Below are 20501 nucleotides of genomic sequence, written 5' to 3'. Positions count from 1 at the left end.
AAAGCCCGTTCACCTGCAGCCAGGCAAAAATGTCAGAAACAGGTTAAAAAAAAAAAATCCCGGGCTACTCCGTAAAAATAGTACAGCACAAAGATGTCATCGGGGTTGAAACATTTAGGGGCGTCTAAAGGAAGAGGAGATAAATCCCACCCAAATTCCATGTCTTAATTTAATTACTCATCTCACTTATCTGCGAGGGTTGCCCATGCCCTGCCCCGGCTTACCACACCTCCATGTTGTTGTGACGGTGATAAAAGCTTCGCGGAAGAAGACAAAGATGGCCACGGCGGCCGGGACGCCGTCGTCTCGGCACTCGCTGACCTCCACCACCACCTTGAACCAGTTGGGTGACTGCTCGTTGCAGAGGGCGGCCACTTTGTAGGTGCCGCTGACGAGGAGCTTTCCACCGGCGCCGTCAAACGTGGTCAAGGAGGCCCCCGGGGAGATCCGGCACCGACCTTCTCGCTTGACGCACCGTTGCGCCCCGTCCCGTGTGGTGCAGACCTCTCCAGGGAACACCGCACGTCTTCACAGACGAGTCCCCGGGACGGGTGGCAGTTGCATTTAGTGGAGCAGTTGTTGGAGATGACGGTCTCACCCGCCTGGAAAGGAAAGGCTCAGAGGTTCATCCACGTGGACACCATCTCCATGCAAGGGGTGGACGAGATCCCAGAGAGAAAAGGGGAAAACCGTGAGGTGGATTCGGTGGAGTTTGTGGCAACCAACGAGCTAATTGTCCTTTGGGTCAGTGGAGCAAAAGATGCATTTTAGGATGTGAATAATTGCGTCATTTTGGACGCGTTGCCTTAAGTGCACCCACCTCCTCAAAGATCGAGTCCCCATACCAGTTGCAGTGACTAAGTGGGACAACCGACCTCATCAAAGATGGAATCCTCAAATTCCGTTGCATCAATCTCGATGGGACAACCCACCTCACCGAATGAGACCCCAAACCTGTTGCATCATCTAGTTGGGACAATCCACCTCATTGAAGATTGAGTCCTCAAACCAGTTGCATCCACGATATGGGACAACCTGCTCCATCAAAGATCAAATCCCCAAACCTGTTGCATCATCTAGATGGGACAGCCCACCTCCCTGAAGGTTGACACCCCACGCTAGTTGCATCGATGAGATGGGACAACCTGACTCATCAAAGGTTGAGGCCATAAACCAGTTGCATCATCCAGATGGGACAACCCACCTCACCGAGTGAGTCCTCAAACCAGTTGCATTGACAAGATGGGATAACTCAACTCATCAAAGATCAAATCCCCAAACCAGTTGCCTCTGCCAGATGGGACAACCCACCTCTTTGAAGATTTGAGTCCCCAAGCCAGTTGCATCGATGAGATGGGACAACCTACTTCATCAAAGATCAAATCTTCAAACCCATTGCATCATCCAGATGGAACAACCCACCCCATCGTCCTTCCTCAACCCTGTTTCCACCAAAACCACCAATGCTGAGCCTCGATGGTCAGCCTCACCTTGAAATACCGTCCCTGGTGCATGCAACCACACTGCTCCAGGGACACGCAGGCTTCTCCGTCGAAGAGGGTACCCATCGTCGCACTGGCAGCCCTCGAAACACGTCCAGCTGCACGGGGCCGGCATGGAGAGGCTGGCACAGGTGAAGTCACAGGTACGGGTGCAAAGCTCGTAGTGGCTGTGGGGTGGGCAGGAGAGGGCTGGAGGGCAAAAAAAACAGGGAGAAATACCATTATTTCCTCCAAAAAAATCATGCCCGTTTTTTCCTCAACCCAATGGGGCATCTCCATGGCAACTCAATGGGGCATCTCCATGGCAACTCAATGGGGCATCTCCATGGCAACTCAATGGGGCATCTCCATGGCTAACCAATGGGGCATCTCCATGGCTAACCAATGGGGCATCTCCATGGCTAACCAATGGTCTTGGGCATCTCCGATGGCTCCAAAAGACCTTAAACCAATTGAATCTGGATTTTAACGTCCAAGTTGACACGTTGACGTGTCATTAATCACCTCAAGGCGAAGTGGAGCCACTCCTGTTTCTAAATTTGACACAAATCTTGACGTTTTTGGAGGTGGCGAGCTGGAAATTTCCTTCTTCTGGCGTGGTTTTGGTGGGAAATAAGTGCTTGGAAGCCTCCAAATGGACTTTTTGGGGAGGTTTTCAAATAATTTCCAGCCTCTTTGATTGATTTTGGGGGATGTTGAGCAAAAGGCGGCCTCGCGTGATGCCACGCAGGTCGGTCGTACGTCTTAGCCCGGACGGCAACGGCCGGTTGATGCCCAAAAAAAAAGCGCCGCGACCACAAAACCGGTTTTGCTGGGGGAAAACGTGGCTTTAGGGGTGGAAAGAGGAGTTGGTGTGGCCGCGCGGGGAAATTTCGGAGCACTTACGGCAAAAAGTGGTTGTTCTCCACCCGCCGATCTCGGCCCCGGCGGCTTGGCAAGCGGCCGAGTAGGCTTGGAGGCTGTGGCAGAGGACGTCGCGGGCGCCGGCGGCAGACGCAGACGTCGTGGAGGCAGTGGTTGAAATATTCCACCGGGCTCACCCGTGGGTGACACGACCCAAAGGTCCCGCCGGGTCCCGGATGAGCCCGCAGGAGTCGCCGGCGCCGTAGGGAGCGGCGTCGGTGGCGTCGCACGCGGGGCAGGCGTTGCCGGCGCAGCCGTCGGTGCACGCCACGTCTTCCATCGGCGCCTTCCAGGAGGTGACAAATTCCTCGGTGCTCCGTGCCAGCGCCCCACCGGGCAGCCGGAAGTCGTCGCCGGGGTCGCCGTTGTAGTTGCCGCCCAGTCCGCACACGCGGCCCCGGTAGGCGTTGGGGATGGTGACCAGGAGGTAGGTGGCCACGTTGTAGAGGAGCCGGAGGCCGCGGCCGCCTGGAGGACGATGTTGTTCCCTTCTTGGCCGATCCGGAGCTTCTTGTTCGCCGTCACCAGCGGCAGCGTGTAGCGCTCCCCGTTCACCTGCCACGTGCGCGGAGGACGGGGTTTGCACGCGCGCGTGCGACGGCGCGCCGGCGGGTTTCGCACGCGCTCGTGCGGCAGGGACTTTTGCACGCGCGTGTGCGCCGGGGGACGGGGACATCCCAACTTCTGGGTCAGGGGGTTTTGTATGCGTGCGCCAGGGGATTTGGCTTGCACGCGCGTGTGCACCAGGGGATTTGGCTTGCACACGTGCGTGTGCCAGGGGATTTGGCTTGCACACACACCCCGGGGGATATCGCACGCGCACGTGCACCGAGGGACAGAGACATCCCAACTTCTGGGTCAGGGGGTTTTGCACGCGTGCACCAGGGGATTTGGCTTGCACACACGTGTGCGCCAGGGGATCTGGCTTGCACACACGCCCCGGGGGATATCGCACGCGCACGTGCACCGAGGGACGGGGACATCCCAACTTCTGGGTCAGGGGGTTTTGCATGCGCGCACCAGGGGATTTGGCTTGCACACGCGCGTGCGCCAGGGATTCGGCTTGCACACACGCCCCGGGGAATATCGCACGCGCACGTGCACCGAGGGACGGAGACATCCCAACTTCTGGGTCAGGGGGTTTTGCATGCGTGCGCCAGGGGATTTGGCTTGCACACGCGCGTGCGCCAGGGGATTTGGCTTGCACACACGCCCCGGGGGATATCGCACACGCACGTGCACCGAGGGACAGAGACTCCCAACTTCTAGGTCGGGGGGGGTTTGTATGCGTGCACCGGGGATTCGGCTTGCACACACGCGTGCGCCGAGGGATTAGGACGTCGTGACTTACCGTTGGGGGGATTTTACACGCTCCGGGAGGTGCTACACGCGCGTGTGCACAGGGGATTTTTGCACAGGTGACTGCACCCGGGGGTTTTGGAAACCTGCCCCGCGGATTTTGCACACCGAGGCGCCGGGCTCTCCCGACTTACCGTCACCTCCCACTGCCGTCCCCTCTCCATGCTGACCGTGTAGCCGTGGATGGAGATGACCACCTTCTTCATCAGGGCCACGTTGCCCCGGCCGCCCACGTCGTGCTCCAGCAGCACCGAGAAGTTGGCCAACCGCGGCTCCGGCTTACAGAGCCGCGCCAGGACGTAGGTGCAGGAGCCCGGCAGGTCGAAGGCTCGCCCGTCGAACGTCACGTAGTGCGGGTCGCCCGACACCACCAGCCGCCCGTAACCGGCGGGGTAGCACCCCAGCACCCCATCCTCTACTCGGCACTCCTCGTGGGCGCTGCAGAAGACCTCCTCGCACTCCACCGCCCCGTCGGCTTTGCAGCGGCATCTCTCCCGGCACGAGGCGTAGAACTCCTCGCCCTTCTTGTAGTAGCGGTCCCGGTACTCGCAGCCGCACTCGCCCGCCGGCACGCACTTCGTCGCCGCTGAGGACGAAACCGGCGTCGCAGAGCAGCCTTCGGCGCACGGCGCCGACGCGCAGCCCGCGGGCACGCTCCCGGCGCGGCACGTGGCCGGGCAGCCGCTGCCGCAGAGCTCGTAGTGGGAATGGCGGGGGCAGGAGGGGCCTGCGGGAAGCAGAGGAGGGAAATATGAAGAGAAGTGGTGGATGCTCCGTTGCCCAGAGAGGTGGTGGATGCTCCATTGCCCAGAGAAGTGGTGGATGCTCCGTTGCCCAGAGAGGTGGTGGATGCTCCATCCCTGGAGATGTTCAAGGCCCGGTTGGACGAGGCCCTGAGCAACCTGATCTAGTTGGAGATATCCCTGTTCCTTGCAGGGGGGTTGGACTAGATGACCTTTGAAGGTCCCTTCCAGCCCTGACCATTCTATGATTCTATGATTCTATGACATGAAGCCCCGCTGGGATTCGAGGGCAGCGGGATGAGTATTCCCAGCATGGATTGGGGGGAATACGCAACCGAGTCTTCGGCGGCCGAGCATCAGTGTCGCTCCGGAGGGGAAAAAATGGGGATTTATTTTGTGTTCCCTTTCCTTGCGTTATAAAACGCACGGAGGGAGATTGGGATTTAATTTACATTCCCCTTCCACATGTTAAGAAAATACGAGGAGAGCCATTGGGATTTAATTTGCGTCTCCCTCCCTCGCACGACGGAGGAACGTTGAGTTCCTTTCGCTCGGGCGCGTGAAGGAGGAACGTATTTCTCTTCGGAAACACGTTGGAGGGAATTTATTTGTATCTAAACTCATCGGGGCCGCGGAGGAAGCGGATAAAATAATTTTTCTGGAAGGAACGGTTGGAAACAGGGGTGGCAAAATCCTATTATTTCGTCAGCCCGAAGCCCAGGGTGGAAAATCGAAGCAAATCGTGAGCGGTTGAGCATCGACATCGCTCCGGAGAGCGATGGGGTTGGATTTGGTGTTTCCCCTGCTTGCCTCAAGGAAGAATCCGGAGGGCAACGGGGATTTATTTTGTGCCGTCGCATGAAGGAGGAAGGAATTTTACATTGGAAACGAGCGGGAGGGAATTTCCCGGCGTCCGTATTTGTGTCCAAACTCACCGTTTGGCCTCGGGGCAGCGGAGGGAGAGGGTGAAGCAATTGCGTTGGCGAGGAGGTGTTGGAAACGGGGCAAATAAACCCAATTTTGGAAGCGTTTTGGCCGGAAGCGAAGCCAAGTGTGGGCGGTTGGGCTCCAAACCTGGTTTCGACGGCCAAGCGCCGAGGCGGGGGGTTGAAATCCCCGTCTGACCTCACTCACCGCAGAAGGACGGCGTCCTCCACGGCTCCACGCCGACGCCGTGGCTCTGGCACTCCGTCACGTAGGCGGCGATGGCTTTGCACAAGGTGTCCCGGTGGCCTCTGTAGTGGCAGGCGTCGAAGGCTGCAGTCCTCCAGGAAGGGCGCGGGGTTGACGACGCCGTGGCAAGCCCGGAAGGGCCCCTCCGCTCTGGCGATCACCCCGCAGTAGGCGTCGCCGCGGTAGGGTTGTTTCTGCTCCTCGTTGCACGCCGGGCAATCCCCCACGCAACCGGCCGAGCAGCCGGGGACGTCTCCCACCTTCCAGCTGTCGGCCAGTTGGATTTCATCCGCGGCCCGTTGGCCGTCGCGGGTGATGAAGTCGTCGCCGGCGTCGCCGTTGGCGTTGCCGCAGAGGCCGCAGACGGTCGCCGGCGTAGGCGTCGGGGAGGATGACGCGGGCGTAGCTGTACCAGTCGAAGCTCACCCGCATGCCGAAGGCGGTGCGGACGAAACCATGGACGCCGCTGTGGTAGAGCTCAAACTGGTCCTTCTGGGAGAACGGGAGCTCCACGAAGGCACCGTTGACCTGGGGAAGGGTTGGGAGGGGCGGTGGTGGCACCGGGTGGCAAACGGCTCGCGCGGAACGCTCGAGATCCGGGTGTTTTGGCCAAAAGGTTTCGCACGGGGAGGATTTCCAGGCAAAACACAAATTGCTCAAGATTTGGGTCTTACTGCAAACCCCTTGAAATTTGGGCATTTTTGCAAAACTTTCTGCGCGGGGAAGATTTCCGGGCAAATTCAAATCAATGAAGTTTGGGATGTTTTTGGTAAACACTTTGCACGGGGAGAATTTCTGGCCAAAACACAAATTACTCCAGATTTGGGTGTTTCTGCAAAACCACTGCAAATCCCTTGAAATTTGGGCATTTTTGCAAAAAGCCTTTGCCTAGGGAAAATTTCTGGGCAAATTCAAATCGGTCAAATTTGGGGCATTTTTGGTAAACCTTTTTGCATGCGGAGAATTTCTGGACGAAGTCAAGTTACTCAAGATTTGGGTCTTTCTGCAAAACCACTGCAAATCTCTTGAAATTTGGGCATTTTCGCAAAACTCTTTGCACGGGGGCGGATTTCTGGGCAAATTCAAATCAGTCAAATTTGGGGCATTTTTGGTAAACACGTTGCACAGGGAGAATTTCTGGCCAAAACACAAATTGCTCCAGATTTGGGTGTTTCTGCAAAACCACTGCAAATCCCTTGAAATTTGGGCTTTTTTTTGCAAACCCTTTTGCACGGGGATTTCTGGGGAAATGCGAATCACTCAAGATTTGGGGGATTTTGTGAAATCCAGCGAGGATTTCCAGACAAATACGAATTGCACAAGATTTGGGTGTTTCTGCACAAAAAGCCTTTCGTGCGAGGGGCGTTTCCAGGCCAAGAGGTTCTATATCAAGCGGAAAATATTATTGTTCCGAGCGGAAAATAAATTAAAAGTCGTAGCTGACCCTTTTTGTGCAAAGTTTTGGCTACAACGGGGCGGGAATTGAACCTTTCCCAAATTAATTGAGTCAGTTTGCAGCTGTCGGGGAGAAAATATAAACTCAGAAAGCCACATGGGAGCCAAAAAAAATAAGAAAAAAGGAAACCGAAGACGTCAAGCGAGGTGGGCGCTTGTAAAAGTGGAAGGATTTTTGCTCTTAGTCACAAATATTTTTCACTCGCGTAGTTTGCGTCGTAAACAAGTTGTAAGTCCCTTCTTTTTTTTTTTTTTTAATATAAATCTCTTTAAATACTTAAAAATAAGGTGTTTAAATCTAAACCAGCCGCTCCGCAGGGCTCCCTGTGGAGATGGCAGAGAGAAATCGCCGCTTCCGATTTCTGAAATCGAATTTCCGAATCGTTTTTTAAATTCGAGTTCTGAACTCGAATTTCTGAATTGTTTTTGAAATTCAAGTTCTGAAATCGAATTTCCGAATCGTTTTTAAATTCGAGTTCTGAACTCGAATTTCTGAATTGTTTTTGAAATTCAGGTTCTGAAATTGAATTTCCAAATCATTTTGGAAATTCAAGTTCTGAAATCGAATTTCTGGACTGTTTTTGAAATTCACGTTCTGAAATTGAATTTCTGAGGTGTGCGGGAGGCGAAAACGGGGACGATTTGGGGGAAAAATGGAGCAAATCAGGAGTTTAGGTGCGGGTTGCACGAGGTCCTGGACGGACACCTACCTTGACCTTGCGCGGGTGCTCCTGGCTCATGCTGATGACGTTGCCGTAGACCTCCAAGGTGACGGTTTTGGTGAAGGACACAGCTTTGCTGCCCCGGTTGTTGTTCTCCACCTTGACGACGAAGGGGACCAGTTGGGGGTCTTGGGTGCAGAGGGCGGCGAACTGGTAGATGCACGTCCCTTGGAAGTCGTACCGCAGCCCGTCGAAGGTGGTGTAGTGAGGATCGCCCGTCCCGATGCAGGTGAAGGACTTCTTCGCCTGGCAGCTGGCGACGCCGCCGACCGCCACGCACTTCTCGTGGGCTTTGCACCCGCCCTTCTTGCACACCACCTTCCCCCCGGCCTCGCATCGGCACCGGCTCTGGCAGCTCCCGTCCTCCCAGAACTCCTCCCGGATCTTGTAGGAGCGGCCGTCGTGGCTACAACCGCAGGTCTCCGCCGGGACGCAGGCGCCGTCGTGGAGGACGAAGCCCTGGTTGCACTGGCAGCTGGCCGCGCACGGCCGGCTGCAGGACGCGGGGGCTTCGGGGTGGGCGCAGGTGGCGGGGCACGCCGGCCCGCAGGCCTCGAAGTGGCTGTTTTGGGGGCATCTCTGAGCTGGGGGGGGTGATTTTTGGAGAAGAAGACGTCAAAAAAATACAAGGGATGAGCTAAGCACTTTCCTTAGGGGGACATCAGGTTCCTACGCTGGAGGTGTTGGCTCAGCTGATGCCTACAAGTGATCTGGAGTCCCTGAGACACCCCGTGGGGGTGCCCCTCAAGAAAACCCGTACGTAATTCCACGTGTTATGGACATCTGAAGTCAGATAAAGCGGATTTTGGGTCGGTTTGGCATGAAAAGAGCATCGCAACCCTTCCCCCATGCTGGAGATGCTGGTGAGGTTGACGTCAACAAACATCAACTTGGTGGGCTGGACAGCAACTCTCAGATCCCCACGGCCAGATCCCCATGTGAATCCCCTTCTTTCATCCCAAAAATGCTTGGAGACCCCCCCAAGATGAGCTCACCACAGCCTGCGGTGTCCTGCAGCGTCTCCTGGCTTCCACAGTCCTCCTGGCAGGAGGGATCTCGCCAGCTTTCGGCCCAGTCCTCCATGCTGGCAGCCTGAGTGCCATCAGGAAGCGTCATCTCGTCCTCCATGTCCTCGTTGAAGTTGCCGCAGAGCCCACAGGTGGCTCCGAAATAGCTGCTGGGCACCGCCACCATGATGGCCCAGTCTTCGTCGTAGGTCACCTGCAGCCCAAAATCCGTTTGCAGGATGGTCCAACCGTCGTTTTGGGAGATCTGAATCTTCCCACCTTCCAGGGTAGCTGGTAGACTGGTGAGTTCGTTGTTGACCTTGGGAGGGGAAAGAAGACGAAGGGTTAAATCTCAGCGGGTGGTGGTTTTGCTGAGAGTTCCCACCCCCCCAAAAAAGCGTGGAGATACAACCAGAAAGAGAAATTCCTTTCAGGAAGGGGGAATCACCAGGCAGAAAACAGCCGGTTTTGCCCCACGTCCTGTAGATACGCAACAGGGAGAAGATCAAAACCCGAACGTGTCGTGAGAGAACCATCTCCTTCAACTTCGGAGCTGAAAATCTCGTTTCTGGTGAGACCACGGAACTACACGGCTGGGAGAAACCACATCTAACGTAGACTCCAGGTCTCACCTAGACTCCCTTCATTGTGGTAGGTCTCCATGGCTGGTGGACCTCATGGGTGAAACCAACCTCGCAGTAGAGTTGCACCCTTAAAATTGCCTTTTTCTCCATGCTGACCAAAAAGTGAGGGCAGTTTAGTTGGAGACACCTCAGAGGCCATCTTGAGTCAGGTACCAAACACCCTCTCCTTGGCCGTGCCTCGATCCGTCATCCAAAATTTCCCAATACGCTGCAGTTTTGGCGGTTCTCCTCATTTTTTAGTTTCAACCTCGCCCACCATGATGTTTTATCCTCTTCCTCTTGGCACAAAACGCTGCCACGGCCTGGATAAAAAAACAACCCACCTGGATTTTGCCTCCTTCTCCTTTGTGGATGGAGATGTTGTAGCCGTAGACGTAGATGTCGGTCAACCCGTCCTTCAAATTGCCTTCGCTCTTCTCCTCCACGACGAAGGGCACCAGGGTGGGATCGTTGCCGCAATACTTGGCGATGGTGTAGAGGCAGCCACCCCGGATGTCCACGGTCATCCCGTCGAAGGTGTGGTACTGCAGGGACTGCGACCCCGTGCAGGTGCCCATGTAGTCGTGCACGCACACGGCCTCCCCCTTCTCCGTCCTGCACGTCTCCTTGGCGCGACATCGCACCAGCCGGCAGGGATCTGGAAGAAATGGCAAGAAATGTCCGCATCGGACAGCGTCACCGTCACTGTCGACGGTCAACCAGCACCTCCAGATCTCCACTATGTGAAAGCCAGGATTTATCTCAAGAAGGTTTAAACCATCTTAAACTTAGACTTGAACATCTGGGTTGAACGTTGGAGGCTCCTTTCATGGATTATTTAATTAGAGATTATTTATTTATAGATAAAATTTCATCCCAGGTGGGTTTAACCACCTTGAGCTTGGACTTGAACATCTGGGATGGTCTTTGGAGGCTCCTTTCATGGATTGTTTAATTACAGATGATTTATTTATAGATAAAAAAACATCCCAGGTGGGTTTAACCATCTTAAACTTGATGGTTTAGATGATGACCTATCAGGATGATAGACTTGAACATCTGGGTTGGTCACTGGAGGCTCTTTTCATGGATTATTTAATTACAGATGATTAATTTCCAGGTTATCTAGAGATAACAATTCATCCTAGGTAGGTTTAACCACCTTGAGCTTGGACTTGAACATCTGGGTTGGTCGTTGGAGGCTCCTTTCATTGATTATTTAATTAGAGATGATTTATTTATAGATAAAAAACCATCCCAGGTGGGTTTAACCACCTTGAGCCTGGACTTGAACATCTGGGATGGTCTTTGGAAGCTCCTTTCATGCATTGTTTAATTACAAATGATTAATTTAGAGATTATTTATAGATGACAGATTTATGGAAGACAAATCGTCCTAAAATCCCCCCAAAGCCCCGCTGGATTAATTACCCCCTCTTAGACCTTGTTCTACAAGACGAAAAACTGAGTTCTCAGCTCAAAATCGCCAATTTCAGGTATTTTTCTAGACACCAGCTCAGCGTCGATCAGTTTTGGGGACGGAAAGGGGGAACGTTGCCAACACCCGGCTCGGCGGGAATGAATTTGGACTCCCAAAATCACGGGGTTTGGCCTCGCGTTGCCACCGCGGCATTGGGAGGGGGCAGGAGGGATGGAAGAAGGTGGGGATGAAGGTAGCCGGAGGTGGCCCCGGGGCTCTCACCGCTGTCACAAACGGCCGCCGACCCATAGGCCTTCTGCTCGCGGATCCCTACGCTGAGCAGACCGAAGGGCGACGTCTTGTGCTCCACCGCGTGGACGGCGAATTGGCGTCCCAAACTCTGCCCCGCCCAGGAATAATCGGTTCCCGGCACCGGCTTCCACGCCACGTTCCTCAACGGCGTTTTGTTGAGCAGAATTCCGGATGTCTCCGAGGTCTTGGCTACCAGCAGGGCGTAATTGTCGTAACCCTCCAGGGAGAAGATGTTGTAGGAGTGGCAGTAGCTGGAGACGGCCGGGATGGTCATAAAAAACGGGTCGTAGGAGATGGCGTCTTTGTCACCGCCGTCGGCAAAAAAAAACGACTTGGATGCCGGCGTTGGCGGAGAGGTACAAGGTGTTGGAGGCTTGGAGGCCGTAGAGCGTTGACCGGCTGGGCCGTAGCTCCCGGATGGTCTTGGTGACCCCGTGTTGAGACTCCACTCGCGTCGGCTGGGAGGTGGAGACGTAGATGATGTCAGACTGAGTCTCGAAAGGCAACGGCGGCACGATGAAGGTGGTGCCCCAACTGGAAACGGGCTGGAGCTGCTCAGCCAAATGGTCACACTGGGCGAACCTGGCCAAGCAAGTGTGGCCGGTGAAGACAGCCACGGGTTTCTGCGCCACGATCCTTGTGCTGGACATATCAGACGGGCTTTGGAGCTGGGCTGCTTGGAAGGGGTCCAGTGGGATGGAGAGCACTGAGCCCCGCGGGTAAGACCGGCCTTGGTAGGTCACCGTGGCTTTGAGGTGCACGTCAACGGTGGTGGGCTCATCCCAGGCAGCCACCACGAACTCACCGTAGCGGTCAGTGCCCACGTTGGGTGTCACAACGTGGTACTCCGTCCCCCAGCTGTGCACCGGGTATACAACGGTTGAGTCAACCGAGGTGGGCTTCTCATTGACCATCACCAAGGAGATGGCGTTGTTGGCCTTCACCACCACGGTGTTGTCAAAGGTTTTACTTCCCACCATCTCAGCTTGGGGCGGGACCTTCACCAGGATGGTTTGGCCCGTGGTTGCCTGCACCGTCATCCTCAAGCCCGGCTTCTTCATGGAGATGGTGACGGATGTGAAGGGCGAATAACCCGTGATGAGCAGCTTGAAGTCGCTGTTGAGGGTCTGCTGCAGCCCGTTCTGCATGAAGGCCACCACAAAGTCTTCCCCCAGGTGATGCGGCGCCGACGCAGCGACACCGACCAAGGAAAAAAACACCTAGAAGAGCCCGAGGAAGAGGAGAATTTGCCATCAGTGCCTTCATCATCCATGAGGTCACGTTTGGCAACCCCAGACAGGGACCAAGACTCAAGCTGGGCTTAAAGTGGCACCTGGTTTGATCTTGGTGGCCAAGGAACGGTGATTTGGTGGGATGTGAATTTTGAGAAATAACAACTTGAATTAATGTTGACTCGATTGATTATTGATTTGATGGATGACTGATTTGACAGAATTCTGATTTGATGGACTTGATTTGACGGATCTTGGGTTGATGGATTTTGCGTTGAGGAATTTTGGTTTGATGGATGTTGGTTTGATGGATTTTGGGTTGATGGATTTTGGTTTGATGGATTTTGGGTTGAGGAATTTTCGTTTGATGGATGTTGGTTTGATGGATGTTGGTTTGATGGATTTTGGGTCAATGGATTTTGGTTTGACGGATTTTGGGTTGAGGAATTTTGGTTTGATGGATGTTGGTTTGATGGATGTTGGTTTGATGGATTTTGATTTGATGGATTTTGGTTCGATGGATTTTGGGTCGATGGATTTTGGTTTGATGGATTTGGGGTTGACGGATTTTGGTTTGACGGACTTTGGTTTGACAGATTTTGGTTTGATGGATTTTGGTTTGACGGATTTTGGTTTGACGGATTTTGATTTGATGGATTTGGGGTTGATGGATTTTGGTTTGATGGATTTTGGGTTGATGGATTTTGGGTTGACGGACTTTGGGTTGACGGACTTTGGGTTGACGGATTTTGGTTTGATGGATTTTGGTTCGATGGATTTTGGGTTGACAGATTTTTATTTGATGGATTTTGGGTTGACGGATTTTGGATTTGAGGGGTTATCAAGTTGGAGAAACAAGTTCCATTGATTTGAAAAATACTGACTTGAAGAAATCATTTTGAAGGATAATCCAGTGGGAAGACGATCGATTGGAAGAAACAGCAATTTTTAAAAATACCAATTAATTCCCGGGGCGGGGGGGGGGGTGGGGAAGAGCTTTTTGGGTGGGTTTTGTGCCGGATGGAGGAATTCGAAGGGAGAAATTAGGATTTTTAAGGCGTCCCCTTTCACCGCCAGAAAACCACGGGGGTGGAAACGTGGACATCCGTGCAACCCGGGGGGAAAATTTCCCTATTTTCAACCAATCCCCCCCAAAACAAGTCTTGGGTGGAGTCTTTGCCCCTTGGATTCCCCTCTCCATGTCATGGGGGGACGGAATTTTGTCACTTCTGGACCGTTGCGCGGGATGAGGGCGCGAAATGTGGCCTCGCGGACTGGAAAAATCTCATTTTGAGGCAATTCAGTGGGTTTTGGGGTGAATTTTTCAGGTTACGACACGTTTCTCTCCGCCCTCATCCGAACTCACCCCACAACACGACGCTCCAGACCCGCGACGGAGCAGCGGCTTTTCCCCGGCTTGGGATGCCCTCCATGGCGTTTTGGCTGCAGAAGGTAAGGAAAACGATCAAATTCTCTTGATTTTTTTCAAAATTTCACTCACTTTTGCCCACGGCCCCGAAATCTCACGCACATCCCAAAATTCAGTTATTTTTTTTGCGCTCGGACTCGCGCACATCCCCAAAAATCGGTGGGATTTTGCCCTTGAGCTCATCCACAGAATAAACTTTTTATCGTGTTCACCCCAAAAATCTGAATTTTGCCCTCATGCTCACCTCCACCCCAAAAATTGGGGATTTTAACTAATATTCACCCCCCAAAATCGCTATTTTTTGCACTTTGCATCAAAAAATCGATATTTTATCGCACCTGAACCCCAAAATGCTTTTTTTTTGGCAGTTTACACGTGCCCCTCCCCCCCGTCCAAGATTCCCCCCCCCCCATCACTTCTAATTTCCATGGAAACAGATCCAGGATGATACATTTGGGGTTCCCCCCCCCGAATTTTCACAAAATTCAAACCCTCCTCGGAGCATATTTGCTTCCCTCCCCCTTCCTCCCCCTTTTTCCCCCTATTTTTCCTTTTATTTCCCCCCTTTTTTCCCTTTTCTCTCTTTTATCCTCTTTACCTTTTCCTCTTTTCCTTTTTTCCATTTTCTCTCTTTTCCTTTTTCCTCCTTTTCCCCCATTTTTTCTTTTTTCCTCAATTTGCCTTGTTTAATTTACCCCTTTTTTCCATTTTCCCTCTTTTTGCCCCTAAATCCCCTTTTTTCCCCTTCCCCCCCTTTTTCCTTTTCCCCCTTTTCCCCTTTCCTCCTATTTTTTCCCTTCCCTCTCCCTTTTCCCCTTTCCTCCCCCTTTTTCTGTTTCCTCCCCTTTTTCCTCCCTTTTTCCCTTTTTCCTCCCTTTTTCCCTTTTCTCCCTTTTTTTCCCTTTTTCCCTTTTCTCCCCCTTTTTCCCTTTCCTGCCTTTTTTCCCTTTTCTCCCCTTTTTCCTTTCTTCCTTTTTTCCCTTTCCTCCCCCCCTTTCCCCTTTCCTCTCTCTTTTTCCCTTTCCTACCCTTTTTTCCCTTCCCTCTCTTTTTTCCCCTTTCCTCCCCATTTTTCCCTTTCCTCCTCTTTTTTCCTTTTTCTCCTCTTTTTCCCTTTCCTCCTTACTTTCTCCTTTTCTCCTCTTTTTTCCCATTCCACCCTCTTTTCCCTTTTCTCCCTTTTCCTCTTTTCTCCCCGTTTTGCCCTTTCCTCTTTTTCCCCCTTTCTTCCCCCATTTTTTCCTTCCCCCCCGATTTTTCCCTTTCCTCCCTTTTTTCCTCCTTTTTTTCATTTCCGCCCCCTTTTTCCCTTTCCTCCACTTTTTCCCTTTCCCCACCTTTTCTCCTTCCCTCACCTTTTTCACTTTTTCTCACTCTTTTCTTTCCCTTTTTTCCCTTTCCCCTCCTTTTCCCCCTTTTCCTCCACTTTTTCCCCTTTCCTCCTCTCCCCTTTCCTCTTTTTTCCCCCTTTTTCCCCTTTTCTCCCCCCCAAATTCCCTCAAAAAACATCAAATCCAGCCACTACCAGGAACAAACCCAGAAATTGGGTGAAAATTTGCAGAATTTCCAGCCGTATTTTCCCTCTTTAGGCTCTTTGCTGAAAAAAAAAAAAAAATTAAATATATTTTTATATATTTTTTTCACCTCACCTGCCTCCGGTTTTAAGCCAGCCCCAAAAAGCTCCGTTTTCTCCCCAAATCCTTGACGCAAATGCCGGCAGCCGGAGTTCCTGCTCCTCCTCTTATTATTTTTTTCACAGAAAAAAAAGGGGAAAAAAAACCAAAACCACAAACACCCAAAATGCCAAATACAACCGGCCCCGCGGGACCGACCCGCCCAGAGCTTTGACATCATCTTTGGCGAGAAAACACCCGGCAAAAAAAACGGGGAAGAAAATGTCGTTTTGATTAAAGCCAGGCCAGGGGCTGACGCGGATTTTGGAAAAAAAAAAAAAAATTCAGAATTAGTAAATTGTAAAAAAATTAGTGAATTAGTTTTTTTGCCAATGCGGTTGAAATTGCCCCAAAATTCCAAGCGGGGGAGGGTAAAAAATGGGGGTTGTTAACTTTTTTTGTGGAAATGGGGTACGTTAATGGGCTGAAAAAGGGGAAAAAAAGGAAAAAAGAGGAGGGGAGGTTTTTTTAAAAAATGTGGTTTTGGGGGGTGACACAAAGGTCTCCGGGGTGTGGGGGGTGTTGTGTCGTGTCGGAGCGTAAAGATTTGGGGTTGTTTGTGCCGAGTTGTGTGTTGTGTGATATTGTGTTGTGTGGTGTTGTGTGGTGTGGTGTGATATTGTGTAGTGGGGTGGGGTGGGGTGCGATGTGGTGGTGTTGTGTTGTGTTGGGTGGTGTGATGTGGTGTCGTGTGGTGTGGTGTTGTGTGGTGTGTTGGAACGTGTGGGAGTTGCAGTGTTTTGGGATGTGTTGAGTTGTGTGTTGTGTGCGTTGTGTGTGTTGTGTGTGTGTGTGGTGTTGTGTTGTGTGTTGGAATGTGTGGGTGTTGCAATGTTTTGGTGTGTTTGTGTTGAGTTGTGCGTTTTGTGGTGTGGTGCGATATTGCGTTGTGTGGTGGGATGGTGTGTGGTGTTGTGCGATGTGGTGGTGTGTTGTGTGGTGTGATGTGGTGTGGTGTTGTGTGGTGTGGTGTTGTGTGTTGCGTTGGAACGTGTGGGAGTTGCAGTGTTTTGGGATGTGTTGAGTTGTGTGTTGTGTGCGTTGTGTGTGTTGTGTGTGGTGAGGTGGTGTGTGATGTGTGGTGTGATGCGGTGTGGTGGTGGGTGGTGTGGTGTTGTGTGTTGTGTTGGAATGTGTGGGTGTTGCAATGTTTTGGCGTGTTTGTGTTGTGTGTGTTGTGTGGTGTTGTGTGGTGTGTTGGAACGTGTGGGAGTTGCAGTGTTTTGGGATGTGTTGAGTTGTGTGGTGTGTGCGTTGTGTGTGTGTTGTGTGTGTGTGTGTGTTGTGTTGTGTTGGAATGCGTGGGTGTTGCAATGTTTTGGCATGTTTGTGTTGTGTGTGTTGTGTGGTGTGGTGTGATATTGTGTAGCGTGGTGGGGTGGTGTGCGATGTGGTGGTGTTGTGTTGTGTGATGTGTTGTGTCGTGTGGTGTGGTGTTGTGTGTTGCGTTGGAACGTGTGGGAGTTGCAGTGTTTTGGGATGTGTTGAGTTGTGTGTTGTGTGCGTTGTGTGTGTTGTGTTGTGTGTTGGAATGTGTGGGTGTTGCAATGTTTTGGCGTGTTTGTGCTGTGTGTTGTGTGCGTTGTGTGTGTGGTGAGGTGGTGTGTGATGTGTGGTGTGATGCGGTGTGGTGGTGGGTGGTGTGTTGTGTGGTGTGATGTGGTGTTGTGTGGTGTGGTGTTGTGTGTTGTGTTGGAACGTGTGGGAGTTGCAATGTTTTGGGGTGTGTTGAGTTGTGTGTTGTGTGCGTTGTGTGTGTGTGGTGTTGTGTTGTGTTGTGTGTTGGAATGTGTGGGTGTTGCAATGTTTTGGCATGTTTGTGTTGTGTGTGTTGTGTGGTGTTGTGTGTTGTGTTGGAACGTGTGGGAGTTGCAGTGTTTTGGGATGTGTTGAGTTGTGTGTTGTGTGCGTTGTGTGTGTGTTGTGTGTGTGTGTGGTGTTGTGTGTTGGAATGTGTGGGTGTTGCAAGGTTTTGGCGTGTTTGTGCTGTGTGTTGTGTGTGGTGAGGTGGTGTGTGATGTGTGGTGTGATGCGGTGTGGTGGTGGGTGGTGTGATGTGGTGTTGTGTTGTGTGGTGTGGTGTTGGGTGTTGTGTTGGAACGTGTGGGAGTTGCAGTGTTTTGGGATGTGTTGAGTTGTGCGTCGTGTGTGTGTTGTGTGTTGGGACGTGTGGGTGTTGCAATGTTTTGGCGCGTTTGTGTTGAGTTGTGTGTTGTGTGCGTTGTGTGTGGTGGTGGGTGATGCGTGGTGTTGTGTGGTGGTGGGTGATATTGTGTAGTGTAGTGTGTGGTGTGGCGGTGTGTTGTGTGGTGTGATGTGGTGTGGTGGTGTGTTGCGTGATACGGTGTGGTGTTGGGTGGTGTGTTGTGTGGTGTTGTGTGTGGTGTGGTGTTGGGCGGTGTGTTGGGTGGTGTTGTGTGTGCGATGTGTTGTGTCATGTTGTGTGTGGTGTTGTGTGTTGTGTTGGAACGTGTGGGAGGTGCAATGTTTTGGCGTGTTTGTGTTGTGTTGTGTGTTGTGTCACGTCGGAGCGTGTTGTTGGTGCGACATTTTGGGATGGTTTGTGCTCAGTTGTGTGTTGTGTGTGTTGTGGGTGCACTATTTTTGGGGGGGTAGTGCCAGGTTGTGCGTTGTGCGGCGGTGGGTGTGAGGTGTGTGTTGCACGGGGGGGTGTTGTGGGGCGTGTTGTGTGTTGTGTGTGTTGTGCGTGTGCACACCCAGCGTGTGTCGTGTTGTGTTGCACACACATGTTGTTGCACACGTTGTGTGTTGCGCACCTGTGTGCACCTCGTGTGTGCCGTCGTGTTGCACACGTGTTGTGTTGCACACACCTGTCGTGTGTTGCACGCTTTGTGTGTTGACTGGTGTGTTGCGCACGTGTTGTGTGTTGTGCGTGTTGTGTGCACACCCAGTGTGTGTTGTGTTGTGTTACACACATGTGGTCTGATTGTGCGTGCACACCTATGTGTGTTGTGTTGTGTGCACACCCAGTGTGTGTTGTGTTGCGTGCACAACCAGTGTGTTGTGTGTTGCACACGTGTTGTGTTTGTGTGCACACCCAGTGTGTGTCATGTTGCGTTGCACACATGTTGCGTGTTGCGTTGTGTGCACACCCAGTGTGTGTTGTTGAACACGTGTTGTGTGTTGTGTGCACACTCAGTGTGTGTTGTTGCACACGTGTTGTGTTGCGTTGTGTGCACACTCAGTGTGTGCCGTGTTGTGTTGCACACGCGTGTTGTTCCACACATGCGCATTGTGCACGTGTGTGTGCTGTCGTGTTGCACGTGTGTTGCACACACGTGTTGCGTGTTGTGCACGTGTGTGCACACTGTGTGTGTTACCTGTTGTGTCGCACACATGTTGTGTGTTGCGCACACATTGTGTGTGTTGGGTGTTGTGCTGTTGCACACGTGTTGTGTGTTGTGTTGTGCACGTGTGCACACCTGGTGTGTTGTGTTGCACGTGCATTTTGTGTGTTGCACACGCATGCACACCTGGTGCGTGTTGTCTCTTGTGTTACAAACGTGTAACACACACGTTGTGTGTCGTGTGTGTTGTGTGCACACCTAGTGTGTGTTGTGTTGCACACGTGTTGTGTACGTGTGCGCGCCTGTGTGCATTGTGTGTCGCGTTGCACACATGTTGTGTCTTGTGTTGCACAGATGTTGTGTGTTGTGTTGTTGCACACGTGTGTTGTGTTGTGTTGTTGTGTTGTGAGATGTGTCTTGTGCACATGTGGGCACTCCTGGGGTGTGCTGGGTGTTGTGTTGCACACGTGTTGTGCTGCACACGTGTTCCGCCTTGTGTTGCACACGTGTTGCACGTTGCGTTGTGTGTTCTGTGTTGTGTTGCACACGTGGTCTGTGTTGTGTGTTGTTTCACACATGTTGTGTTGCACACGTGTTGTGTTGCACATGTGCATTGTGTTTCACGTGTTGTGCATTGTGTTGCACATGTTGTGTGCTGTGCTTCACACGTGTTGTGTGTTCTGTGCTTCACACGTGTTGTGTGTTCTGTTGCACATGCTGTGTTGCACACTTTGTGTGTAGTGTTGCACACGTGTGTTGTGTTGCACACTTTTTGTGTTGTGTTGCACACGTGTTGTGTGTTGTGTTGCACACATGTTGTGTGTTGTGTACACCCCACGTGTGGTGGCCATTGTGTTGCACACGTGTGTTGTTGCACACGTGTTGTGTGTTGTGTTGCACGTGCTTTGTGTTGCACATGTGTTGTGTTGCACATGTGTGTTGTGTTGCACGCGTGTTGTGTGTTGTGTTGCACACGTGTTTTCTTGCACACGTGCATTGTATTGCACGTGTGTTGTGTTGCACACCTGTGTTGTGCTGCACACGTGTTGTGTTGCACACGTGCGTTGTGTTGCATGTGTTGTGTTGCACACATGTTGTGCGTTGTGTTGCACGCGTGTTGTGTTTTGTGCACGTGCGCACACCCTGCGCGTGGTGGCTGTTGTGTTGCACGCGTGTTGTGCACGCCCTGTGTGTGGTGGCCATTGTGTTGCACACGTTGTGTGTTGTGTTGCACATGTGTTATGTGTTGCGTTGCACGTGTTGCGCACACCCTGCATGTGGTGGCCATTGTGTTGCACACGTGTTGCACACGTGTTGTGTGTTGTGTTGCACATGTGTTATGTGTTGCGTTGCACGTGTTGCGCACACCCTGCATGTGGTGGCCGTTGTGTTGCACACGTGTTGTGTTGCACACGTGTTGTGTTGCACACGTGTTGCGTGTTGTGAATTGTGTGCAAACACACGCTGTGCCCGTCCGCACGTCGTGCGCCGTAGCGTGTAGCATGTCGCCCCCACGCCTCTTGCAGCGCACACGCGTGTTCGCGCGTGTCGTTCACGTGTTGCGTGTTTGTGCTCGTTTCAACCGGCAAAAAATATTTCAGTCAAAAAATTCCTCGTGAAGGAAAAAAAAATTCCTCTTT

At 52.4% G+C, this 20501-nt stretch overlaps 1 protein-coding gene across 1 annotated transcript in view; it reads right to left on the bottom strand.

Annotated features, from left to right (window-relative positions):
• The window catches only part of LOC104383797 (IgGFc-binding protein-like), a 32840-nt gene extending 18956 nt beyond the window's left edge, over positions 1-13884 (bottom strand). The window contains 20 exon segments of the mRNA XM_086631070.1: positions 225-243; positions 246-515; positions 518-602; positions 1491-1559; positions 1561-1691; positions 2388-2496; positions 2498-2559; positions 2562-2867; positions 2870-2960; positions 3899-4491; positions 5642-5765; positions 5767-6048; positions 6050-6208; positions 7846-8441; positions 8853-9183; positions 9832-10145; positions 11190-11547; positions 11549-12439; positions 12701-13183; positions 13840-13884. Of these exon segments, the coding sequence (XP_086487196.1) occupies positions 225-243; positions 246-515; positions 518-602; positions 1491-1559; positions 1561-1691; positions 2388-2496; positions 2498-2559; positions 2562-2867; positions 2870-2960; positions 3899-4491; positions 5642-5765; positions 5767-6048; positions 6050-6208; positions 7846-8441; positions 8853-9183; positions 9832-10145; positions 11190-11547; positions 11549-12439; positions 12701-13183; positions 13840-13884 (5318 nt within the window).
• Positions 13885-20501: the final 6617 nt, after the last annotated feature.

Source organism: Tauraco erythrolophus, unplaced genomic scaffold, assembly GCF_009769465.1.
Source record: "Tauraco erythrolophus isolate bTauEry1 unplaced genomic scaffold, bTauEry1.pri scaffold_88_arrow_ctg1, whole genome shotgun sequence".
In the NCBI taxonomy this organism is placed as follows: domain Eukaryota; kingdom Metazoa; phylum Chordata; class Aves; order Musophagiformes; family Musophagidae; genus Tauraco; species Tauraco erythrolophus.
The sequence above is the reverse complement of the archived record's forward strand: the minus strand, read 5'-3'. Positions and strand labels throughout refer to the sequence as shown.